Below are 23,186 nucleotides of genomic sequence, written 5' to 3' on the forward strand. Positions count from 1 at the left end.
AACAAAACGTCTCAGAGTAGGGGTGCTGATCTATGATCAGCTACCCCCTTTCCATTCATTATAATCTAAAGGCCAAACGGATCCTAGGCCAGCCAAACACATACTCTGAAATGCTTTATGAATACGGGCCCACGTAGGCCTGCTACGGAACAAAAAATAAGAAATGCACACATTGAGATCAGTGTGAGATCCAACATCAGAGGACGACACACACACACACACATAATACATATATTGAAGACATATCATGAACATGTGTGAGAACTTTTCAAAATGTTTGAGAAATAAGTGTTCATGACGTCATTATCAGAGAGTGTTGTGAGCAAGGGGAGTTCGAATCCAATGCACATGCTCAGACTGCGGGCCCATACATCGCATGCTACGAACAAAGCGAATGTCCTTGCTAGCTACGGATGATAACGTCGAATTTGCTTTAGCTACATATATAAGTAACAATACCCAGTATTATTGGAGTTACACCTTCGTGTTAAGTGTGTGTTCGGTTCCTGATTATGTCAACAGCTGACGATTCACGTTACTACAACGGTACGTTTAGGTTAGTTAGCTAACGCGTTAGCTAGCTGTTGTGGCTTAGCTAACTAACGTTAGCTAACAAACATGTAAACAACAATGTTCTTCCTTGCCAGCTAAAGTTTTTTCATAATATGAAACGTGTTCTGTATTAGATAACTCGTAGTTGACACTATCTATGAATTGATAAGTAAGTAGTTAGTTAACTAGCTACATAAAGAAGTTAGCGAGCTATGGGGTTAGCCGCAGAAAGTAACTAGATACTGTAGCTAACTAGCCAGCTAGTTGTGGTTTATAAATTAGGTAGCACATGATTTTTACTCTGGACCCATGGCGCGCGTGCTGATACACACGCGGTGACAGCATAGCTATCTGGCTAGCTAACATTACCACCTCTTGTGTGACAGAAGTAATGTTAGGTAACTAGTTAGCTAGCCAACAGCAACGTTGAGTAATTTCATAGCTAGCTAACTACATCGTAACGTGGCTGCAAGTCTGAACGTGTTTGCGTATTAACAGAGTGCATTAGATATCATGCATGTATGGCAGAAGCGCTAACAAACGAAGATGACAACAAATATGGGCCATTACCAAGCTAATTGCTGTAACTTTGTTGAAGTATTTATTCTGTAAAAACAAAAACTCCTTGTGGTGACTTTGTCCATCAGATCACGATGACAGAGTTGGAGGACAAACGTTTCGCAACCGCAAAGGCAGGGGCCCTTTCAGGGCCCATATGTATAGTGACCAGGGGCCAGGAGGACCAGGGACAAGACCAAGACATCGTGGTGGCCAAAAAGGCAGTGGCGGCCCGGGACCCAGAGCGAGATTCGACGATGAGGATGGAGACGTGGCAATGACGGACAGCAATTCCCAAGATGGGTCCTCCCAACACAGATTGTGGGTTTGCCATGCAAATTATGGAGAATATTTAATTTAACATGTTTATAGATTTTATCTTGGAAGTTATCCTTTAACCCTCTCATGGTTTTTACCTTGCCAGTAACCCTTATGGAAGGCCGAATCGCCGTGGTGACGACCGCTTTGACCGTGGCTGCAGAGGTGGTGGTGGAGGAGGTCACAGGGGTCGTGGTAATAACAGAGGAGGGGATGGAGGTGGAGATGGCCGCAAGACGTGGTTCAAGATGTTTGTGAGTCAACATTGTGAATGAATTAGGTGGCTTTACTGATTTACTAAGCTGTCATCGATTGGATTGTAATTAACCAATGCTAAATTGTGACTCTTACAGGTCCCCTATGGAAAGAAATATGACAAAGACTGGCTGATAACAGCTCTGCGGAATATCTGCCCCATGCCCTTCACCCCATTACATGTAAGTGACCACTGCCTAATGGCTCTTTTGGTTAGTCAAGCTAGTCCAGAAATAGATTAATTCCCTTGTCCCCTGAAATAGTTTAATTTGATTGTTTTTAATATAACCTAAACGACATTCTCTTTCTACACCTCTGTTTTCCAAAGTACCAAGTAGAGGGCAACCGAGCACAGTTCTATATTGACGATTACTCCACTGCGAATGCCTTGTTAAAGGTATCACGGAAGATCACAGACAAAGAAGGCTACAAGGTACAATTTTTTTCCTTCCACAAAACTGACCTCTGCCAGTTTTATCAATTAGTGTTAAGTGGGACATTTTGGCAGACTGGGAACCAAACATGAAAACATGAATTATGTCAGCAGAATTTTTAAATTAAAGGCCCAGTGCAGTCAATTCTATTCCTATTTCCTGTGTTTAATATAGGGCTGACCCCCAATTAGTAGACTGGTCGATTGTTTGGTCATTAGGCTGTTAGTCGACCGAGATTGTTTTAGTCGAGCAGTAACATATATTTGCACCCATCTCAGTGAACTAATCCATTGCGGAGGCCTAGACTAAAAGACAATTTATGCTTGATCTGAAGATGTGGTCGGAGGCTCCATACGGAGGGTGTGAAGCAATTGCGGAGCCCCCAGAGGCATGCAGAGGCCAAATCAAGCTCTGTACCGCATCGCCATGCGCCTCCCAAATGTTGTAACAATGCAGAGTGCTCTGTATAACTCTGCATTGACATGATTGGTTGATGGTAGGTGGGGGCGGTACATCCTGTAGAAAACACAAACTCACTTCCTTGACAACAGCTCTGCACTGTATGAAGGCCCTGACTTCTGCTGAGGCCGTATCGCTGTAAATGCTGCATGGCCAATGCAGATGTCGGATTGACCCTGCGCCCAGATGCACAATGCACTTCTCTCCAGAATGTGCTCTCTCCTGCCAATTTGTGCACGTTCATTGTTTTATAACTTAATTGTGTGAATTGTTTGTTTGATTGTTGGTGTATTCAATTCCCCATTACATATATCACCAGTAGTACATTTACCGTTAATTCCTATAATTTCTAATCTACAATGTTTGTTACTTTGGTTACGGTAATTTCTGTGAATGCATTCAATATTATTATTCCAGTCTTCCCGTTATCATTGTTGTAGTGGACACATTGTTTGCAGAGTGCACAACCTATTCTACACTTGTGAGAAACAAGTTTTGGTTTATTTCATTTCATTTACGAGTTTTGTCGATTTAGTCATTGTCTGAACACCATAACTGGCACGCATATCGGTAGAAATGGTAAGATGAATTGGCATTCCACATGAGAATGGTTGCCGACTCCTCGTGTAGCCTATACCGGCAACTTCAGGAGCATAAATGCAGAATCTGCTAAAGCCAGCAGGAGCGGGAGGAGAATAATTGGGTCAGGTTACGTTTTTCTTCTTCTGGTTATCTAGATCTCTGGCGCCCTCTTGAGGTATTTGTCTTATTTCATCAAACCGTAAGCTCAATGCATATAGTTGATTTTATTAAAACACAGGGTGTGTGTATATATGGAAAAAAGTAACATTTTTTTTAACCAATCGATTGGTCGAAAGAACAGACGACTTCCTATTTTAGTCGGGGACAGCCCTAGTTTTATATCATATTGTACACCAACAGCTGATGAAACTAACACTGTAAAAGTGTGATAAAAACAACAACATCAGTGTTATTTTCAGATAGTTGCTAGTTGAAAATACAATCCACAAATAACTTTCTTTACACCAAAAAAAAAATGATGCACGCATGACTGTAAGTCGCTTTGGATAAAAGCGTCTGCTAAATGGCATATTATATTATTTCTAATCAGCAGGTTTGCATGGGTGGGAGTTTTCGGCTTTCCATGGTGACATCACCATGCGGTAAATTGGCTCTAAGACCAATAACAAAGAGTTCCAAACCTCTGCCAATAACGTCTAGTTTTCAGTTTTCCCCACTCAGACCACTCCCAGACAGTCCTAGCAAAATTATTGCTTGAGAAATAGTTTTTTGCTCAAAGGCTATTTTTGCCCATTTTAATGGAGATTATTACAGTACGGGACTTAATTGTTACCCAGAAATTATTTTATATTGATATAAAAACAGCTGCATTGAGCCTTTAAGCAACCAGGCTGGGGCCAGGGTTAATGGTTTGAGGATGGCAAATCCGTAAGGATCATCAATAGGATCTTGAGAAGGGGTCAAGCGGTGGTTAATGATTAGGGCTTCCAATTGGAATTCAAGGACATAACCATTTCCCCTTGGGGATACTCATTAGAAAACATGCCATTCACTCCTCCATCTTTTCCAGGTGACTGTACTGATGAATCCCTGTCCTCCACCCTCCTTTCTTCAGTCTGAACTAAAGCCAGCTGATCTGGAGCACCTAAAGGTAAGACAAGGAGACCAGCTGTTAACAAATAGGAGATGGAGTGATGGTTTTAATAACAGTATATTATTATGTACAGTCAGGGAAAAAAATTTATTTGAACGTTTGCCCACTGACAAAGAAATTATCAGTCTATAATTTTAATGGTAGGTTTATTTGAACAGTCAGAGACAGAATAACAACAAAAAAAATCCAGAAAAACGCATGTCAAAAATGTTATAAATTGATTTGCATTTTAATGAGGGAAATAAGTATTTCACCCCCTCTCAATCAGAAAGATTTCTGGCTCCCAGGTGTCTTTTATACAGGTAACGAGCTGAGATTAGGAGCACACTCTTAATGGGAGTGCTCCTAATCTCAGTTTGTTACCTGTATAAAAGACACTTGTCCACAGAAGCAATACATCAATCAGATTCCAAACTCTCCACCATGGCCAAGATCAAAGAGCTCTCCAAGGATGTCAGGGACAAGATTGTAGACCTACACAAGGCTGGAATGGGCTACAAGACCATCGCCAAGCAGCTTGGTGAGAAGGTGACAACAGTTGGTGCGATTATTCGCAAATGGAAGAAACACAAAAGACCTGTCAATCTCCCTCGGCCTGGGGCTCCATGCAAGATCTCACCTTGTGAAGTTGCAATGATCATGAGAATGGTGAGGAATCAGCCCAGAACTACACAGGAGAATCTTGTCAATGATCTCAAGGCAGCTGGGACCATAGTCACCAAGAAAACAATTGGTAACACACTACGCCGTGAAGGACTGAAATCCTGCAGCGCCCGCAAGGTCCCCCTGCTCAAGAAAGCACATATACAGGCCCGTCTGAAGTTTGCCAATGAACATCTGAATGATTCAGAGGAGAACTGGGTGAAAGTGTTGTGGTCAGATGAGACCAAAATGGAGCTCTTTGGCATCAACTCAACTCGCCGTGTTTGGAGGAGGAGGAATGCTGCCTATGACCCCAAGAACACCATCCCCACCGTCAAACATGGAGGTGGAAACATTATGCTTTGGGGGTGTTTTTCTGCTAAGGGGACAGGACAACTTCATCGCATCAAAGGGACGATGGACGGGGCCATGTACCGTCAAATATTGGGTGAGAACCTCCTTCCCTCAGGCAGGGCATTGAAAATGGGTCGTGGATGGGTATTCCAGCATGACAATGACCCAAAACACACGGCCAAGGTAACAAAGGAGTGGCTCAAGAAGAAGCACATTAAGGTCCTGGAGTGGCCTAGCCAGTCTCCAGACCTTAATCCCATAGAAAATCTGTGGAGGGAGCTGAAGGTTCGAGTTGCCAAACGTCAGCCTCGAAACCTTAATGACTTGGAGAAGATCTGCAAGATCTTTCTCTCACTGTTTAAATAAACCTACCATTAAAATTATAGACTGATCATGTCTTTGTCAGTGGGCAAACGTACAAAATCAGCAGGGGATCAAATACTTTTTTCCCTCACTGTATAGAGAGATGTATGGCTGAATGTCTATTAAAACCCTCTTTCCCTCATTAGCAATGCATGGCTAAACGCTTTGATGGCTCTCAACAAGCCCTGGACTTGAACAACATCCGGATAGACCCAGGTAAGTAGACGGCAAGAGCAGTTAGTCACATCAAACATTTTTCACTGTACATTTGCATTATATGACATGTATTCTAGTAGTGCCGTCTAACACTCCTACGCTTCCCTGATTTTCACAGACCTGGTTTCCCAGAACATTGATGTGACGTTGAACAGAAAGAACTCCATGCACGCTGTTATTAAGATAATTGAGGAGAACATTCCAGAGGTATGGTCCTTCCTTGTAGCTGAATAATGATACAATATGGATGCTTTCCTCTCCACTGATCCCTTCTCGTTTCCTTCCACAGCTTGTTTGTCTAAACATCAGCAACAACAAGCTGTTTAGGCTGGATGACCTGTCAGAGCTGGTCAACAAGGTTCCAAACCTGAAGACACTCAATCTTTCTCATAACGAGGTGAGGAGACCGGGTCTGGTTGTGGTACAATGGGTTGTTACTCAGACACTGATCTTTACTGGGACTGCACAAAGTCTCATTGCTTTTCAGTTATCCACGTCATTAATTTAGTAAATTGACTGCTCTAGGGGACTAGGGAGTTTTCTCTCTGTAAGTTCTTCAGAGGAGCAATTAGGCTACTGGCTGTTTGATTAGATTTTCTTGTCCCTACCATTCCAGTTAAAGACAGAGCGGGAGCTGGATAGGATCAAGGGTCTTAAGCTGGTGGAGCTATGGCTGGAGAAGAATCCCCTTTGCGACCATTTCAAGGACCAAGCTTCTTACATCAGGTCAGTCTGTGCTCAGGATGGGTGGGTGGGTAATAGTATGATGTTGACAGTGTGTTGTGAGGTGGATGGTGTGGGGGGGGGGGTACTTTAGCTCTCTATTCCCTGTATTTCAGGGGGGAACTTGAATGTATTCAGAAAATTCCTGTCCTGTGGGAAATGACATGTTATTTATGGATTATATGATTCAGGAAGGACATGTTTGGTGTGGTACTACTGAATAGTAACGCACCGCTCAAATTTGAAAGAACTTGAGTGGCTTAGTGACGGCCATCCTATCAGAGAGCCTCTCACTGAGCCCTCCCACTTTACTACAATAACATGTGGTGAAGAAGTTAAGACTTCATATCATCTGTTCTTAGACAACAATGTTTTGTTTTATGTTGGAATCAAACAAATACCCTACTCAATGCTTGTGGGGAAGCACCAGAATTCAAATGTAATGCCACCTTTATGATTATTTTAATTTAAGGTCCATACGTGCCGAAGTTTTGACATGATCAAACCATTAACCTCTTCACGCCATATAACTCAACATTAACCAGCTAACACATGGTGTAGTTGAGGATAATGGCTACATCTATCATTTTAATTATTCTCCACCCCTTCCCCCGTTCTAGATGCAGGTTCAACTGTCTGAGTGCTCTTTTTGTCGGTCTCTCTCTACCTCTCTGAAACTCTGCAGCTCATCTTTACCTTCCATCTGTTTTCTGCAGTGGAGATGGCCCTGTGCCCCCTACAGACACCTCTATATTACATTTTTACATAAAAAAAGGAAATCCATATAATTTAAATGTCGAGGTATTCGCTCAAGCATACACACACTTATCATGGATAATACTGACCACAACATTTTGACCCGTAGTAGTCATTGAGATCCATACTTTGGGAAGAGCTTGGATTAATTAGTGTGCATTGTGGAAAAGGATTCCTTACATATTCATATGGGAAACATGGTATTTACTATCTGCTTGTGCTACATGCTGATTGGGCTGATGGTACCTCCTTCCATCCTCCCCTATAACGGGTCCTGAAATGTGGCCAGTGAAGAGGGCTGGTTAGCCAATGACGGGTAAGATCCCACCTTTGATACCGGGACAACCTAAGACAGGCACAGCCGTGCATCTGGCCACATCGTACGCACGCACGTACATACATACAGTATATGCTGAACGAAGAAGACATTGAAGTGAAGAAGAACACAAAGATGAAGATTTGCTCTACAGGCCTGGGGTTGGAGAGGGAGAGAGGTTTCCAAAAAGCCAAGCAGTTGCCAAATACAAGCTTTATCATAATTCCCTTAAATCTAACATGCCTTTACTTCAAGGCTTGTTTATGTTACAAGTTGGTGGACACATCCTCAGAATGTAACAGCCAGAGAGGAGGAGTGGCTTTGAAAATGAGGGACACAAAGATACATTTATTGAGAGATTAGTGGGATTTCAATATATGAAGTTGATTTCCTTTTAAGGATATGACTCTTAAAGTTTATTCTGTGGGCATAAAGACATGCAGTCACCTCAATGTTCACTGATCAAGTCCTCAGATATCGCTCTTAACATGTTTCCCTAAAAAGATCAAAGAAAAACACTTTTGCTTGAATGCCTTATTTGTTTAACCACCCCCAGAATGTTAAAGTTGAAGTGGGGTCCAAACTGTAATTTATAATTTCTTCAGGTACAAAATATGTTGTGTCAGATGCAGTAGCATTCTTTCGTCAATCAATACTAGCAACAAAGAGCTTCTTCCAATGGTGCTCTGTAGTGGTGCTCAGGGCCCAACATCCATGCTCTCTTACTCTTTCTGTTTGTCTTTTCATTTTCTATTTGTGTATTTTCTTCATCTGAAGGGGATACATGGTCTCCTCAACTAACATGTGTTCTACTCCTAGTGACATTGCATCTTCTATCAAAGCAAATCTAGCGTGTCCCTCCATCCCTCTCTGTTCTATATATATCTATCAAAGCTGTTCGTGAACTCCCCTTTTCTGTTGGGGTTTGGTACGGCGAGTCTCTCTTGTTCTGTGTTACCTTAAGTCCCTCTCTGTGCTATATATCGCTATGGCTTTGGTGAAATACACTGATGGCGAGTGTGTAGTTTTCTACATGAAACGACATGGTGTAACTTTAACCAGCCTTAATGTAATGGATTAACCCCTCATACCTGTGCTTCATGTAATTCAGCAGTGTATCATCACCTCTGCATCTCATCCCTGCAGTCTTTAGATTCCATTTCACTCTCTTGGTTCTATGACGTGTGTATCGGACTGCTCAAATGTACAACATTTTAGTTTTACCACAATACCACCATTGTAGAATCTACCAATCACATAGGCCACATAACACGTCTGAATCACCAGTCCACTCCCCTATGCGTGTGAAAAGCACTGATTTTTCTCTTGTTGGTATGAGCGCTCACAACCAACGTTCACACCCCTACCCTACCCCTACCACCCCTTCCAAGACAACGTGTGTCAGTGTGTTTCGGCGTGTAGGGGGGACGGTGAGTATCACAAAGGGGTGAGTACATTGCCACAGGAAAGGGTGCCGGGGTGGGTGGCGAAATTGGGACTGTCGTCGTAGATTTATTTTACATAGATTTATCTGTATTATCTGTATCACTGTTCATATTAGTACATGAGGACGTGTAGCATTAAGTACCTCTCACTGATATGCAGAGCTGATTATTTCAAGATCAGGCATGGGTGTGGTCTATCCTGAACAATCAAGTTTGAAGTTCAAACCAACCCGATAATGACGAATCAAGTCTGTTGGTCTTTGGCCAAGTTCCTCCCCTCATTTCAGTTAATTGTCTGGACAGGGATTATATCAACATTTGGGCAGCTATTAGAGATTATTATCCATGGATGAGGCTGTGGGTGCATGAGCATACGTGTGTGTGGCTAAATAGTATTGAGGGGGATGACTCCGAGTCTTTATATTTAGTCAGCAGCACTAACTCCCGTCTCCTGTATCTTCTGTGTTTTTGTGAATGTCGGACAGCACGGTGAGAGAAAGGTTCCCCCGGCTTCTCAAACTGGTAAGGATTCTAAATTCTTCCTTCCTCCTTTTCCACAAAAGTGTCTTTATTTATTTATTACTCGTTTTGGATATTATTATAATTGTATTTGTGAAGGATTTACAACTCTTCAATAGTCCTTTTAGTTGTTTTTGTTTTCTCTCCTTGAACTCTCTGCCTCTCACTAGGATGGTCAGGATCTCCCCCCTCCTATAGTTTTTGATGTGGAGGTGACTCCTGCTGCCCTTCCGCCCTGCAAGGTAATACGTACAGCCCATTGTTTATCATTAGGGGCTGTGATGTAACCACGTCTGTCAAAACAGGAGGGTTTTCTTTACTTTACAATTCTCCCCCTTTGACTCTGCTGTCACAGCCCAGCTACTTCTGCTCAGAAGAGATCAAGACTCCCATCCTTGCCTTCCTACAACAGTGAGTTTGCACTTAGCTCTTTATATGTGTAATAGGGAAAGACGATTGAATCCACAGATACAGATTACTACTGTACACTACACACTAAGCCTGAACCCAAAACACTGACTCACTACAACACACACGTATGGTTATAAGAAAAGGGCAGCATGATTTGATGTCATTTGGTTTATTCTTTAAAATAAGACTCATTGATCTGCAATAGGTAGAATATCTATCTGTACTGATTGGAAATGTAAGTTGTATGTTTCTTCTAATGTAACTTATCTTTTAGATACTACAGTGTGTATGATTCCGGGGACAGACAACCTTTGTTAGATGCCTACCATGATGGAGCAACCTTCTCCTTGAGCATGGCCATCACCATGCAGAACCCCTCCAGGTACCCCTCGGCTAGTCGTTAATGTCTCCAGCAGCATGCATAAACAGTGTATTATAAACAGTCACTCAGCATCACCTATTTGTCACCTGTTTCTAACATAGTCAGTCACTGTCTCTAGGTGCAGTCTTGGAGATTACCATAAAGACACTCGCAACCTAAAAAAGCTCAAAGATCCCAGTGAGTCTCGCTCTCTTCTGATTCTCTAGTTCAAAGTTTTGAGAAGTGATGGTTGATGTCATTATGTCATCTCTTACAGTGCGAATTTAGTCTCTGAATAAAGTAAACCTCTTGGTTGTGAAAGTTACCATGAGTGTTCACTCATGTACACAAAAAGTAAAAGAAGACTACATTGAGAGCGTAACATCTTTGTTCTTAAATAAATCCTCTTGCCCCGTTCTTTCAGCCACACGATTCCGCTTACTGAAGCACACCCGTCTGAATGTGGTGGCTTTCCTGAACGAACTGCCTAAAACGCACCATGACACTGCATCTCTAAATGTGGACGTCAACACCTTCACCGTGAGTAGAATTCACTTCTAACCATCAACTCACATGCAAAGCCCATGACCATCCTTGATTTCATAGCTTCAATCTCTCTCTCTCTCTACTTTTACAGAACACGTTACTGTCATTCACAGTCACTGGAGTGTTCAAAGAAGGTATGTTTTTTTGAACTTTTCAAATGTATTATAGTGCAAAAGTATACTGTTTTCTGATGTTTCCCACATACATTTTCATTAGCAAAAAAGTCATTAACCATGTATTTTTTTTCACCCCAGTTGAAGGTAAATCCAGAGACTCTGTCAGAGCTTTCTCTCGGGTGTTCATCACAGTGCCGGCTGGAGGGACAAGGTAGGCCTTGACATTTGTACCAGACCACAAGCATAGCGATAGTTCCTCCAATATACTATATAAACAAAAGTATGAGGACAAAAGTATGTGGACACCCCTTCAAATCTTTTTCAACTGTAAGTGCTGTTATTGTGAAGTGGAAACGTCTAGGAGAAACAACGGCTCAGCCGCGAAGTGGTAGGCCACACAAGCTCACAGAACTGGACCCGAACGCATAGTCCCAACTGTAAAGTTTGGTGGAGGAGGAATAATGGTCTGGGGTTGTTTTTCATGGTTTGGGCTAGGCCCCTTAGTTCCAGTAAAGGGAAGTCTTAACGCTACAGCATACAATTACATTCTAGACTATTCTGTGCTTCCAACTTTGTGGCAACAGTTTGGGGAAGGCTCTTCCCTGTTTCAGCATGACAATGCCCCTGTGCACAAAGTGAGTTCCATACAGAAATGGTTTGTTGAGATCGGTGTGGAAGAACTTGACTGGCCTGCACAGAGCCCTGACCTTAATCCCATCGAACAGTTTTGGGATTAATTGGAACGCCGACTGCGAGCCAGGCCTAATCACCCAACATCAGTGCCCAACCTCACTAATGGTGGCTGAATGGAAGCAAGTCCCCGCAGCAATGTTCCAACATCTAGTGGAAAGCCTTCCCAGAAGAGTGGAGGGTGTTATAGCAACAAAGGGGGAACCAACTCCATATTAATGCCTGTGATTTTGGAATGAAATGTTTGACGAGCAGGTGTCCAAATACTTTTGGTCATGTAGTGTATTGACAAAACTCTGCTAGATGTTTGTCTTGACTGTAACTAAGTAATCTTTTTTTATACTATCGGAAATGTGCAATGTCGTCTTTTCTTGTGTTCGTCTTGTTTCAACAGTCTTTGCATAGTTAACGACGAGCTTTTTGTCCGCAATGCTACGACGGAGGAGATCCGGCGGGCCTTTGTTGCACCCGCCCCCACCCCATCCAGCAGCCCCGTCCCCACCCTCTCAGCCCCCCAGCAAGAGATGCTCTCTGCCTTCTCTCTCAAGTCCGGCATGAACCTGGAATGGTCCCAGAAGTGAGTGGCAAACAGTTACCTTGCATTAGATTTTATGGAGTGGCTGCGAATCCGACTTTTCCGGACCTTCTTCCCGACAGCTAAAGGTCCCGAATCTTCTGCGCATGTGCAGGATTCTCTACTTTACATACAGTCTGTGCTCTACTCATAGAGAACAGGCTACTCTGGTGAATAGTGCTTGTTTAATAAAGTTAGATCAAAGCTGCATCAATGTCTGCAAGATCACAATGATAGTATTCTACATAACAGAACCGTGTGTATATATAATAAAAATTTCAAAAACTCATGGGATTTTAGGATGATCGAATGGCCTATTTTTGTAATCATGTGGCCAAAACTCAAGTGTGTCACTATGCAAAATATGTACATTGATTAAACTAAACCCAGGTAGGCTATGCTACAGTTGAACACCATCTGCTCTAAAATTCACTCACTGTACATAATTCAAAACATTAGGTTACTTCGAAACAACACTGTTTAACTCAAGAAGATCTAAAGCATATCCCCATGAAACAGATTGAGATCAAATGGTTGGTATGCAGATGGACATTTCACCTGTAATATGCACCATTCACAATTGACAGTGAGAAATGTGAAGGGTGACCACAATGTGTGTGTAACGTAGATCTAAACAAACATGCGCAGAATGTGATTCGGATCTTCAGCTCCGGGGAGTGGACAGACATTAAAAGCAGTAGATAATGATTGCGCTGACATCATCCACGTATTCCTATGGAAAACTCCTGATGGTGCGCCATGTTGCTGAATGGTACCAAAAAAGAACTAAGGATCGTGGTGAAAGTGGCTGTACCTAGCAAAGGGTCGATGTAGTCGTTTTCATCCTGCCTGAGTAAACTGGAGCCTACTCGTAGTCTGCCGGCCCGTGATTTTTCTGTGTCAGCACGTGGTCCTGTGTGACGACAAATGTAGTGGTGGGGGGGTGGGGTTGGGGTGGGAAGTACTGCAGTTTAATTTGTTTTTTTGTGGGGGGTTTTAACTTACTTGATCAATGTATTTCAGATGCCTGCAGGACAATGAGTGGGATTTCAACCGAGCAGGGCAGGTCTACACAGACCTCAAGGTAAATGAGTCCTCATATTACTCTATAAATATTCATAGATCCACATTTTCATCCTAGTATATCTAAGGGAGCAATGTGTGTTGCTTTAGTTTGACTGGATGTTATGTACCCTTCTAGGCTTCAGATACTAAACTTCTGTTCTGTTTCTCCTCAGGCTCATGGGAAGATCCCAGATGTCGCTTTCATAAAGTGAATAGGAATGATTGTGGAACTTTTTAATTATTGTCACTATTGTTATTTCCTTATATAATTCCCCTCCATGATTACAATATAACAAGGATATCCTTCATCTGTGTAATTCTTATAATTAAACGTATTCAAGTCTGCTTGTAGTCATTTTGCCTTATTGTTGATTGCACAAACCATTCGATAACCTTACAAGGATTCAAATTAACTGCCATGCCTTTTACTTAAAGCATATCAAAACCTGTGGGATGATGAGTTAATTTTATACCTTCACTTTAATAGCAAAACTCAATCTCCCTCAGCAGCCAGTAACATCAAGTGGGACTGTTCTGCCATCATCCAGAAAGTCCCCAAGCCGGTGGAAAAAACACAAGGAAATGTCTTTGCTGAGCACATCTATAGTATTGCTTTAATCACAGTTTTGGACTGCAGTTTATGAACCAAACAATTGCTGTACATTAAACCACATCTATTTCCTTCCACTTCTTGAGATCATAGTTGCACAGGCATGTGACAAGAAGGGTCAGGTAAACTAGTATGACAGTGCATTGTAACTTAAGGTTAGACTTCTGCTGTCTGTGGTTGGAGTGAGCTAGTCCCAACAGAACTACACCAGCTCAGAGAGCATGTTGGAGGCCAGGCTGCAGGTGAGACCAGTACCGTCAGGCTCCACATTGATATTCTTCACAATGCCATCTTCCACCACCATAGCGTACCTAAGAGACAAGGAATGTGACAATTTATTGGGGTTGATAATGCTTTTTGCAGTGTGAAATCCAAATGTTGAGATGAGTGAGACTAAACAGAAACATGTTAAGTGTGACCCAGGCTACTGCAGCAAGTTCAACACTGATGTAGGAGAAAATAAGACCTCACCTCTGGGAGCGCTTGTTTCCAAGCACAGCAACAATCTGATCGTTGTCTAGCAACAGGTCCACTGCCTGTAAATAAAATGGAGGTTAGATTCACACAATGTACATAACGTGTAAACTAATAAAATCAAGGCTTTGAAGACGTATCTGACCTTAGTGAATGCTCCAGTAGGATCAGCCAGCATTCGCACCTGCAAAAGACGGGCCGTAGACAGTACACACGCAAGTATAAATTCTGTGTACACTGTAGCGATATGTATGATTAAACTACAAACAGTATATTCATTTAATACTTGCATGCGCAGATTAGGGCCGGGATTCAAACCGAAACCAAGCTGTAGCATTCATGACATTTAATTAAAGGTAATTTCCAATTGAGCCAACGTCTGCAGTGTTTCCCTTGAACGCGATCTCCGCAAACATGGTAACATTGCCTTTAAAAGCTGCATTGTCTACAAGCGCGATCGGATTGATTCCCGGCCTAACACTCTGAGATGCAACATGATCAAGAACAGGGCCTGTAAGTGACAGGGACTCAATGCCACAACTATTAGACAGGTCTAGACTGAAAGATCTCTATAAAATTCAACCAGTTATGGTCTTGTTGTAATAACGTCTCTGTTTGGGAAAGAAGATATTTCCAATTAATGTTAGAGGTAATCTGCAATTAAAACAAAGTGGTACACCCCGCCACTGTTTTTGGTAAACTGCTGAGGGATGGGGCTTGAGAAATGTAACCACTCAAATTCCTAGACAGAGCTATGGATGCAAGGCCATCTATGAGATCAAAATTATAGTTTTAACCATGTTTGTAGCCTATAGTTTGTTTACAATTACATTATTTATCAACAATGGAGTAAAACAAGGTTACATTTGGGGTTCTAATCGAATAGGACCGTAGAAATAAACTCATGAGGCATTTAAGTTAGTCTTCAATAATCACTGGGTACGTATCATTCATTTAAAAGACTAAAAATGTATGTAGCAACTGCAGATTGCTCCAGATTGATTACATAAGACAAAGACCTGCAACCAGATGACTAAGCTTTCCTGTACCAAGTCAAGTGCTGGAGATCAGAATAACGGAAGGGAGATATTCAGCCCAGGACTGAAGAATGCACTATGTAGACTACATGAACAGACTGTCATGACTCTCCTGGGTGAGGATCAAAGGCCTCAGATCAGCTTGGCAAATGTCTGACAACAACCAGACCCTCTTACCCACAGAAGAGGGGAGTGGGGGCTGTGCCGGTCTTGACACCTTAACACTCTGCCATAAATTAGAGAGGAGGTGAATCTCTCAGGCCCCCTAGTATGGGGAAAGGAATGTAGGAAGACTTTTACGCCCAAAAGTAAACACTGGAACAATATTCCTAACAGCCAAATGTTTGGAATGGTCAGTGGGGATCTAAAGTCCAATCATGTCATATTGTTTATTATTTTGTGATGTCATTAAAAATGTTATAACGAAAATACTGTAATTTGGAAAGTATACACACTATCTGTCAAGTTTACATCCAATATGTTGTGTATATAATATGGATAATTACGACAGTATTTTTGTTAAGATAGGAATGAGATTTTAGTTTTCTAACGAGATCATAGGTTTTCATATAAGCTATGCACAGTCAGTAGCCACGCCCGAGTGAGCTCAGAGACCGTGTCAGCAAGTAGGAAAGCCCCTTCTATCAGAGTGCATAAACAGCCTTGGTAACGAAATTTACATTAGACCAGAAAGCGTGGAGCTGTGGCTACACGGCTGAAAATGGTTAGACCAGACAGACGTGAGACGGTAGTCCACACGTTTGAAATGGTTAGACCTTTGAATCTCAACACGAGGAGAAGAAGATAAACTCACTAGACCAGAACATTGCCAGAATGCAGCTGTCCGTGTAAAGTGATCTTGAACTTTCACTAACCACACAAGGTGGGAAGAAGAAAATCCCATCTCAGACAATCATTAGAATGCATCTGAGTATCTGTTCTATTTTAACACTCCAAGCCAGGAAAAGCAGAGCCTTACACTGAAACGGGACAATAAAACCTACCCCTTCCCATAGAAGGATTGATTGGTTTCAACAGAGAGACGACGAACAAAGACATCTACACATAAATACATTTATGACTTCTTACCCAAACGGGCGGTGGTTCGTGAGCAAAGTATTATGATTACTTTGAGGGTAGCTTCCAAATGTATCAACGATAAGTTTGACTCTCTTTGTCTCTCCCTATCTACCCCTCCCTCTTTTAATAACCAAGCAGTCATGCTGTTGTTAGTCCGCTAGGGACTTTCTCATGTATTAAGTATGTATGTATTCTGTGTTATTATTTAGTTAGCTAGTAAATAAGTAATTACGCCAATTTGTGTAGTGCTGAATCATAAGTAAAGCTGGGGTTCTTGCGGATCCAAGAATTCTGCGACCATTCAGAATGACGACTGATAAGCGGTAATGATTGATACGTTGACTGTTTTATACATATTGATAGGTAAAGACCTTTTAGAGTTTAATTCGGGAGATGGTAACTCTATGAACAACTTCTTCTGTGGTGCCCCAAATGCTAATGAGTTGTTACATTATTATTTTAAATTGAGTAAATAGTTAGTTGATTTGATAAATAACAGTCATATTAATGAAAGTCACGTCACGACAAGACTATTCAGAAGGCTGAAGGTCAAGGTATCAGCTTGTTAATTTCAAACAGCATTCTGCACCTTGCCGTCTGCTCCATGCTCCTTTCCCCAGGCAGCCATAACGAATGCGTCGTTAATGGAGATGCAGGCGACCTCCTGCACACCCTTGCTCTTCAGCTCTGCTGCCTGCTCCACAAACCCTGGAAGGTGAGTCTGAGGGATAAGAGCAAGAGGACTGGGGGGTGAAACAGTGATTTCAGATGATGGATGTACATGGTGAACAAACTTTGATAAAAAAAGAGGAATGCACATACATGTAAATTCATTGAAATGAGGATGATCTGAATGGAGGTTACCTTGGAGCACCCAGGAGTGAAAGCCCCTGGCACAGCAAAGAGAACTCCCTTCTTCCCCTTGAAGAGCTGGTCCATAGACACCTTATTGCCTGGCTCATTCTCATGAACCTCCACTGCCGGAAGTTTTTCTCCAACCTAGTGAGTGTGAAGCATTCATTCAATCAAACACTGTTGAAGGTCAATCAAATGATATGGAAAAACATGAAAGCTGAAAATCATATTCTGTTCTGTTACACATAAAATGCAACCCCCTTCAATTAGTCACAGATATCGAATTTGGAACTTGACTCTGTACAGCAGCATTTGAATAATGTATTGGACATTTTGCCACCACAACGGCCTTGAAAAGTTACTACTGCAGCATCGTGACTTTGCTGAATGTATAGAGCCAAAAGCAGAGTCCTTTCTGGGGCACTCACTGACAGCAGCTGGCTCAGTCATGCGCAGTGTTGGTATGTCTACCGCTGACTGAGCTATATTACCACAAATAAAAATGGCATGTAGAGAAATCTAAGGCATTTTGTTTTGCCGAATCTGCTTCGCTTTTCAACTAGCTAAAAGCTAGCTAGATGGAGTATGTGTACTTCCGTTTGTACCCCGGCACGATAAAGCAACGCACGAGTTGAAAATACGGAACGCATGCGGTATACAGAACGCACCGCAGCCTAGTGCAGCACCCCCAGCGTAGCGTTGCGGACTGCTCCATTGACAGTGAATTACTTCCGCCGGAACGCCGAGTTTGATGCATCCGGTGGACATGATGCATCAAAGTCTTTGGGTTCCGGCGGGCTAGACATCCGGCAAAACAAAACGCATATGCATCTGGTGGACATTGGGCATGAGGCATCAAGCCTCGTTCTGTGTACCGCTTGTGTTCAATATTTTCAGCTTGTGCGTTGCTTCACCGTGCAATGGTACAAATGGAAGTACACAAACTCCAACTTGCTAGCTTCAAAGATTATGGATATGCTGACAAGATACATGTCTCTCTGCCCTAACAATGGGAGTTGTTGTCCACAAAGCTGCATGGCAGGCTGTATAGCTCCCGCCTATCCTTTGTTTGGATTGGTGGATACATCTCATTACTGTAATCCTTTTTTAAATATTCGATGAGGGCTGTTGATGTCAACCACCTGTATTCAATGGAGAGAGATGCTATGCTACTAACTTCATGCCATGAATATGCATAGCCATCTCGAGGCAACTCCTATATAGTGTTATTTCTCAAAGTTGCCAGGATGTCACGTGTCCTACTTATATCAGTACACTTTTAACTTAAGTATTAAACTTCTATTCGATCAAATAAACCTCATGTAGCAAATAAGCTATACATGTTTTGTTTTTAACCAAATTTGACACTCATTGACCTCCATACAAACCTCCCTGCTTGGTGGGCGAAACGAAAAACGCCACCTGCTGTAGGGAGATAGATTTTCCGCCGAGTTGGACCAGTGTTGCCAACTTAGCGACTTTGTCCCTATATTTAGCGAGTTTTCAGACCCCTCTAGTGACACGTTTTTTTAAAAGCGACTAGCGACAAATCTAGCGACTTTTTCTGGTGTTATTGGAGACTCTGACGTGAAAGCACGTATTGTTCTTACTCTTCTCAACGAGCAGCGGGTGCTGCCGCGGGCCCCACCCCAGTCCCAAAGCACTCACAGGCGTCCCAGTCCTCGCACGAGCAGCAGTCCCTCCCAGCTGCGGTCAGAGCAGGAGATGTTCACCCCTCCACGTCGAGACTGCAAATGAATCGCGCATGGCTGATCCCGCCCTGGCTTACATTCAGGGCGGGATGTAAATGTAGGGTGTTTTTTACTCACTTTTTGTCTCTCCCAAGAGTTATTCCTCTCTCCTACAGCATCCATCACAATTACATGCACATGGCCAATTATGCAAATTAGATGATGACGTCATTTAGCTACTTTTAGGACAGCCAATAGCTACTTTCCTTACTGAGGAGTTGGCAACACTGAGTTGGACCGCTCTCTTCCTCTTTGCTAGCTAGTTGAAAAGCGAAATACATGTGCGTCAAGTACGGTTAAATGCGGACTAGACATCTGAAAAAACAAAACACATGCATCTGGTGGGCATTATGCTCAAGTGAAGTGAGTTCGTAAAGTATATGCATTTATAAAGTGTGTATGTGAAAACTATGTGTCCGAACAACGCAAAATAACATGGTCACTGTGTAGTAGAACGTTTATTTTGATTGGCGATTTTCTGCATGTATTAAAAGTCCCATCAGGTAACGTTAGCCTGATTTCAGATGTGTCATGTAAACAGGATTATTAGGGAAATCGTTATTCTTACAAAGCATGTAAACGTTTTAGTCAGATTATAGTTAGTTTGTGTGTGCATATAACCGTGCTCACTGATTGAATGCACCAGTCGATCATGCTTTACCCATCATCAGTGCAATATGGCCTTTGAGTAACGTTAGATAATGTGGCTTGAGCATGGCGGTTGTATGCATCATGGACAACAACGACAATAAATAAAAGAATCACGTGTTAAAAAACCTCTAAATAAAGAGTCTGCAGTCAAGGTCAAGAAGGAGCGTTATTTTTCGATCAAACATTTTTCTGACGGCATTTCTTACCTTGATAGGCATGTTGGCAATGAGTGTGGTGTGTAGCGGTCTGATGCGCTGGACGGCACGGGTCCCTTTGAGAATCGCTGAGCTGGAAATCATTGGCCTATGTTGAGACGAGCCCCTTTAACGCCTGTTCGAGTGGTAGCAGAGAACAGACTGGCTGGCTGCAGCAAGTTCAGTGTGGCTGTCACGGAAGTTGGTTTACAAATGTTACCACAGATAGAACAATGAGACAGATATTTCACCGGATGTATAAATGTGAAGCAGCCGCTTGGCGTTTCCACTCACTACCAAATATGGCCGGCGGTGGGAGAAGATGGAAGGAGATGGATTTTGTCACTAGAACGGGCCAATATGATCTCGCTAGTTCTTGCTTGGCTCTGCCCACCTCATTGATTGTCCTGCCCACTATGACTCATTTGTTCCCGTTGGAAACGACAGGCTGTGGTCTATCTTGGTTTAGTTATAAAAATCTTCGATGTTACCTCACACTTGAGCCGAGCGTCTGGTTGCAAGGGATTTACTAAAAGCTTCCGCCTCTCCACCTGGCAGGCACCTGACACTACCTTTCCAGACCCTATATTTGAACTTTTCTACACATTGAAGGATTTTTATTTCATGAAAATGAAACAAAAATTAAACACATATAAATACTACACTAAACCTTACATTACATATGAATCACGTAACACATTGATAAATTATATTTAGGATAATTACAAATTATACCTTCAAATTATACCTTTTTAAAATGCGGAACTATATGTCATCAAAGCACTGCAAAGGGGAAGCAATAGCTGTTGCACTTCTTCCAGCGTTCCAATGAGAGGACAGTCTCAGCAGGATCTTCTCTGATCGAACCAATCAAACCCGCGAGATTTAACCTGAGCACAGCGCACATATTTCGGTAGTTTGTCCCAATAATGTGGTATTTCAATTTAATCAAAATATGCCTTGGTTTTTAGCTGAGGGTGCTAATACACTCTTGCACAAATTACCTAGGTTCACACACATTGACAGATAATGTTCCTCATGCTGTAGTGTAGATGGTGATGGACTGCGGTATAGCCCAAGGTCCAGAGTAACAAAATGTGGAAAAAGTGAAGGGGTCTGAAGACTTTCCTAATGCAGAAGACATTGCCTTCAGAAAGTATTCATACCCCTTGACTTATTCCACATTTTGTTGTGTTACAGCCTTATTCTAAAATGTATTACATTATTTTTTCCCTCATCAATCTACACACAATACCCCATAATGACAAAGCGAAAACAGGTTTTTGGAAATTTTGGGAAATGTATTAAAAATAAAAAAACAGAAATACCTTGTTTACATAAGTATTCAGACCCTTTGCTATGAGACTCGAAATTGAGCTCAGGTGCACCCCTTGACTTATTCCACATTATGTTGTGTTACAGCCTAAATTCAAAATGGATTACATACAGTTGAAGTCGGAAGTTTACATACACTTAGGTTGGAGTCATTAAAACTTGTTTTAGAACCACTCCACAAGTTTCTTGTTAACAAACTATAGTTTTGGCAAGTCGGTTAGAACATCTACTTTGTGCATGACACAAGTAATTTTTCCAACAATTGTTTACAGACAGATTATTTCACTTATAATTCACTGTATCACAATTCCAGTGGGTTAGACGTTTACATACACTAAGTTGTCTGTGCCTTTAAACAGCTTGGAAAATTCCAGAAAATGATGTCATGGCTTTAGAAGCTTCTGATAGGCTAATTGACATCATTTGAGTCAATTGGAGGTGTACCTGTGGATGCATTTCAAGGCCTACTTTCAAACTCAGTGCCTCTTTGCTTGACATCATGGGAAAATCAAAAGAAATCAGCCAAGACCTCAGAAAAAAAATTGTAGACCTCCACAAGTCTGGTTCGTCCTTGGGAGCAATTTCCAAATGCCTGAAGGTACCACGTTCATCTGTACAAACAATAGTACGCAAGTATAAACACCATGGGACCACGCAGCCATCATACCGCTCAGGAAGGAGAAGCGTACTGTCTCCTAGAGATGAACATACTTTGGTGCGAAAAAAGTGCAAATCAATCCCAGAACAACAGCAAAGGACCTTGTGAAGATGCTGGAGGAAACAGGTACAAAAGTATCTATATCCACAGTAAAACGAGTCCTATATCAACATAACCTGAAAGGCCACTCTGCAAGGAAGAAGCCACTGCTCCAAAACCGCCATAAAAAAGCCAGACTACGGTTTGCAACTGCACATGGGGACAAAGATCGTACTTTTTGGAGAAATGTCCTCTGGTCTGATGAAACAAAAATAGAACTGTTTGGCCATAATGACCATTGTTATGTTTGGAGGAAAAAGGGGGAGCTTGCAAGCCGAAGAACACCATCCCAACCGTGAAGCACGGGGGTGGCAGCATCATGCTGTGGGGGTGCTTTGCTGCAGGAGGGACTGGTGCACTTCACAAAATAGATGGCATCATGAAGAAGGAAAATTATGTGGATATATTGAAGCATCAAGACATCAGTCAGGAAGTTAAAGCTTGGTCGCAAATGGGTCTTCCAAATGGACTATGACCCCAAGCATGCTTCCAAAGTTGTGGCAAAATGTCTTAAGGACAACAAAGCAAGGAGACCTACAAACCTGACTCCGTTACACCAGCTCTGTCAGGAGGAATGGGCCAAAATTCACCCAACTTATTGTGGGAAGCTTGTGGAAGGCTACCCGAAACATTTGACCCAAGTGAAACAATTTAAAGGCAATGCTACCAAATATTAATTGAGTGTATGTAAACTTCTGACCCACTGGGAATGTGATTAAATAAATAAAAGCTGAAATAAATCATTCTCTCTACTATTATTCAGACATTTCACATTTTTAAAGTAAAGTGGTGATCCTAACTGACCTAAAACAGGGAATTTTTACTTGGATTAAATGTCAGGAATTGTGAAAAACTGAGTTTAAATGAATTTGGCTAAGGTGTATGTAAACTTCCGACTTCAACTGTATATTTTTTTCTCTCCCATCTACACACAATGCCCCATAATGACAAAGTCAAAACATGTTTTTAGATTTTTTTTCAAATGTATTGGAAATGAAATACAGAAATATCTCATTAAATAAGTATTCAGACTGAGTCAATACTTTGTAGAAGCGCCTTTGGCAGCGATTACA

At 42.0% G+C, this 23,186-nt stretch overlaps 2 protein-coding genes across 2 annotated transcripts; one reads left to right on the plus strand and one right to left on the minus strand.

The window, feature by feature from the left end:
* Positions 1-348: 348 nt before the first annotated feature.
* On the plus strand, positions 349-13,714 carry LOC311142488 (nuclear RNA export factor 1-like). Its single transcript, XM_084178140.1, has 21 exons — positions 349-546; positions 1,200-1,431; positions 1,535-1,682; positions 1,782-1,865; positions 2,012-2,116; positions 4,189-4,269; positions 5,778-5,847; positions 5,966-6,054; positions 6,137-6,244; positions 6,464-6,573; positions 9,573-9,609; positions 9,777-9,848; positions 9,962-10,017; positions 10,292-10,399; positions 10,518-10,576; positions 10,803-10,918; positions 11,016-11,058; positions 11,179-11,251; positions 12,125-12,307; positions 13,328-13,388; positions 13,543-13,714. Exons 1-21 carry the CDS (start codon positions 513-515, stop codon positions 13,579-13,581), a joined length of 1,908 nt encoding a protein of 635 aa, XP_084034266.1. The 5' UTR covers positions 349-512; the 3' UTR covers positions 13,582-13,714.
* A 242-nt stretch (positions 13,715-13,956) lies between these two features.
* On the minus strand, positions 13,957-20,253 carry LOC311142489 (peroxiredoxin-5, mitochondrial-like). Its single transcript, XM_084178141.1, has 6 exons — positions 20,034-20,253; positions 17,435-17,569; positions 17,160-17,291; positions 14,599-14,637; positions 14,451-14,515; positions 13,957-14,290 (listed from the first exon to the last, which is right to left on the minus strand). Exons 1-6 carry the CDS (start codon positions 20,124-20,126, stop codon positions 14,182-14,184), a joined length of 573 nt encoding a protein of 190 aa, XP_084034267.1. The 5' UTR covers positions 20,127-20,253; the 3' UTR covers positions 13,957-14,181.
* Positions 20,254-23,186: the final 2,933 nt, after the last annotated feature.

This window comes from Coregonus lavaretus (assembly GCF_964263955.1).
Source record: "Coregonus lavaretus genome assembly, chromosome: 15".
Lineage (NCBI taxonomy): Eukaryota > Metazoa > Chordata > Actinopteri > Salmoniformes > Salmonidae > Coregonus > Coregonus lavaretus.

Bases quoted from the DNA above. Each gene is read 5' to 3' on its own strand.
- LOC311142488 (XM_084178140.1), top strand. From the start codon at position 513: ATGTCAACAGCTGACGATTCACGTTACTACAACG. The intron at 11,252-12,124 runs GTAGGCCTTGAC...TTGTTTCAACAG, and splicing joins GTGCCGGCTGGAGGGACAAG to TCTTTGCATAGTTAACGACG. The intron at 12,308-13,327 runs GTGAGTGGCAAA...AATGTATTTCAG, and splicing joins AACCTGGAATGGTCCCAGAA to ATGCCTGCAGGACAATGAGT.
- LOC311142489 (XM_084178141.1), bottom strand. From the start codon at position 20,126: ATGATTTCCAGCTCAGCGATTCTCAAAGGGACCCGTGCCGTCCAGCGC. The intron at 17,570-20,033 runs GTAAGAAATGCC...CACACTCACTAG, and splicing joins TTGCCAACATGCCTATCAAG to GTTGGAGAAAAACTTCCGGC. The intron at 17,292-17,434 runs GTAACCTCCATT...CTTATCCCTCAG, and splicing joins TCACTCCTGGGTGCTCCAAG to ACTCACCTTCCAGGGTTTGT.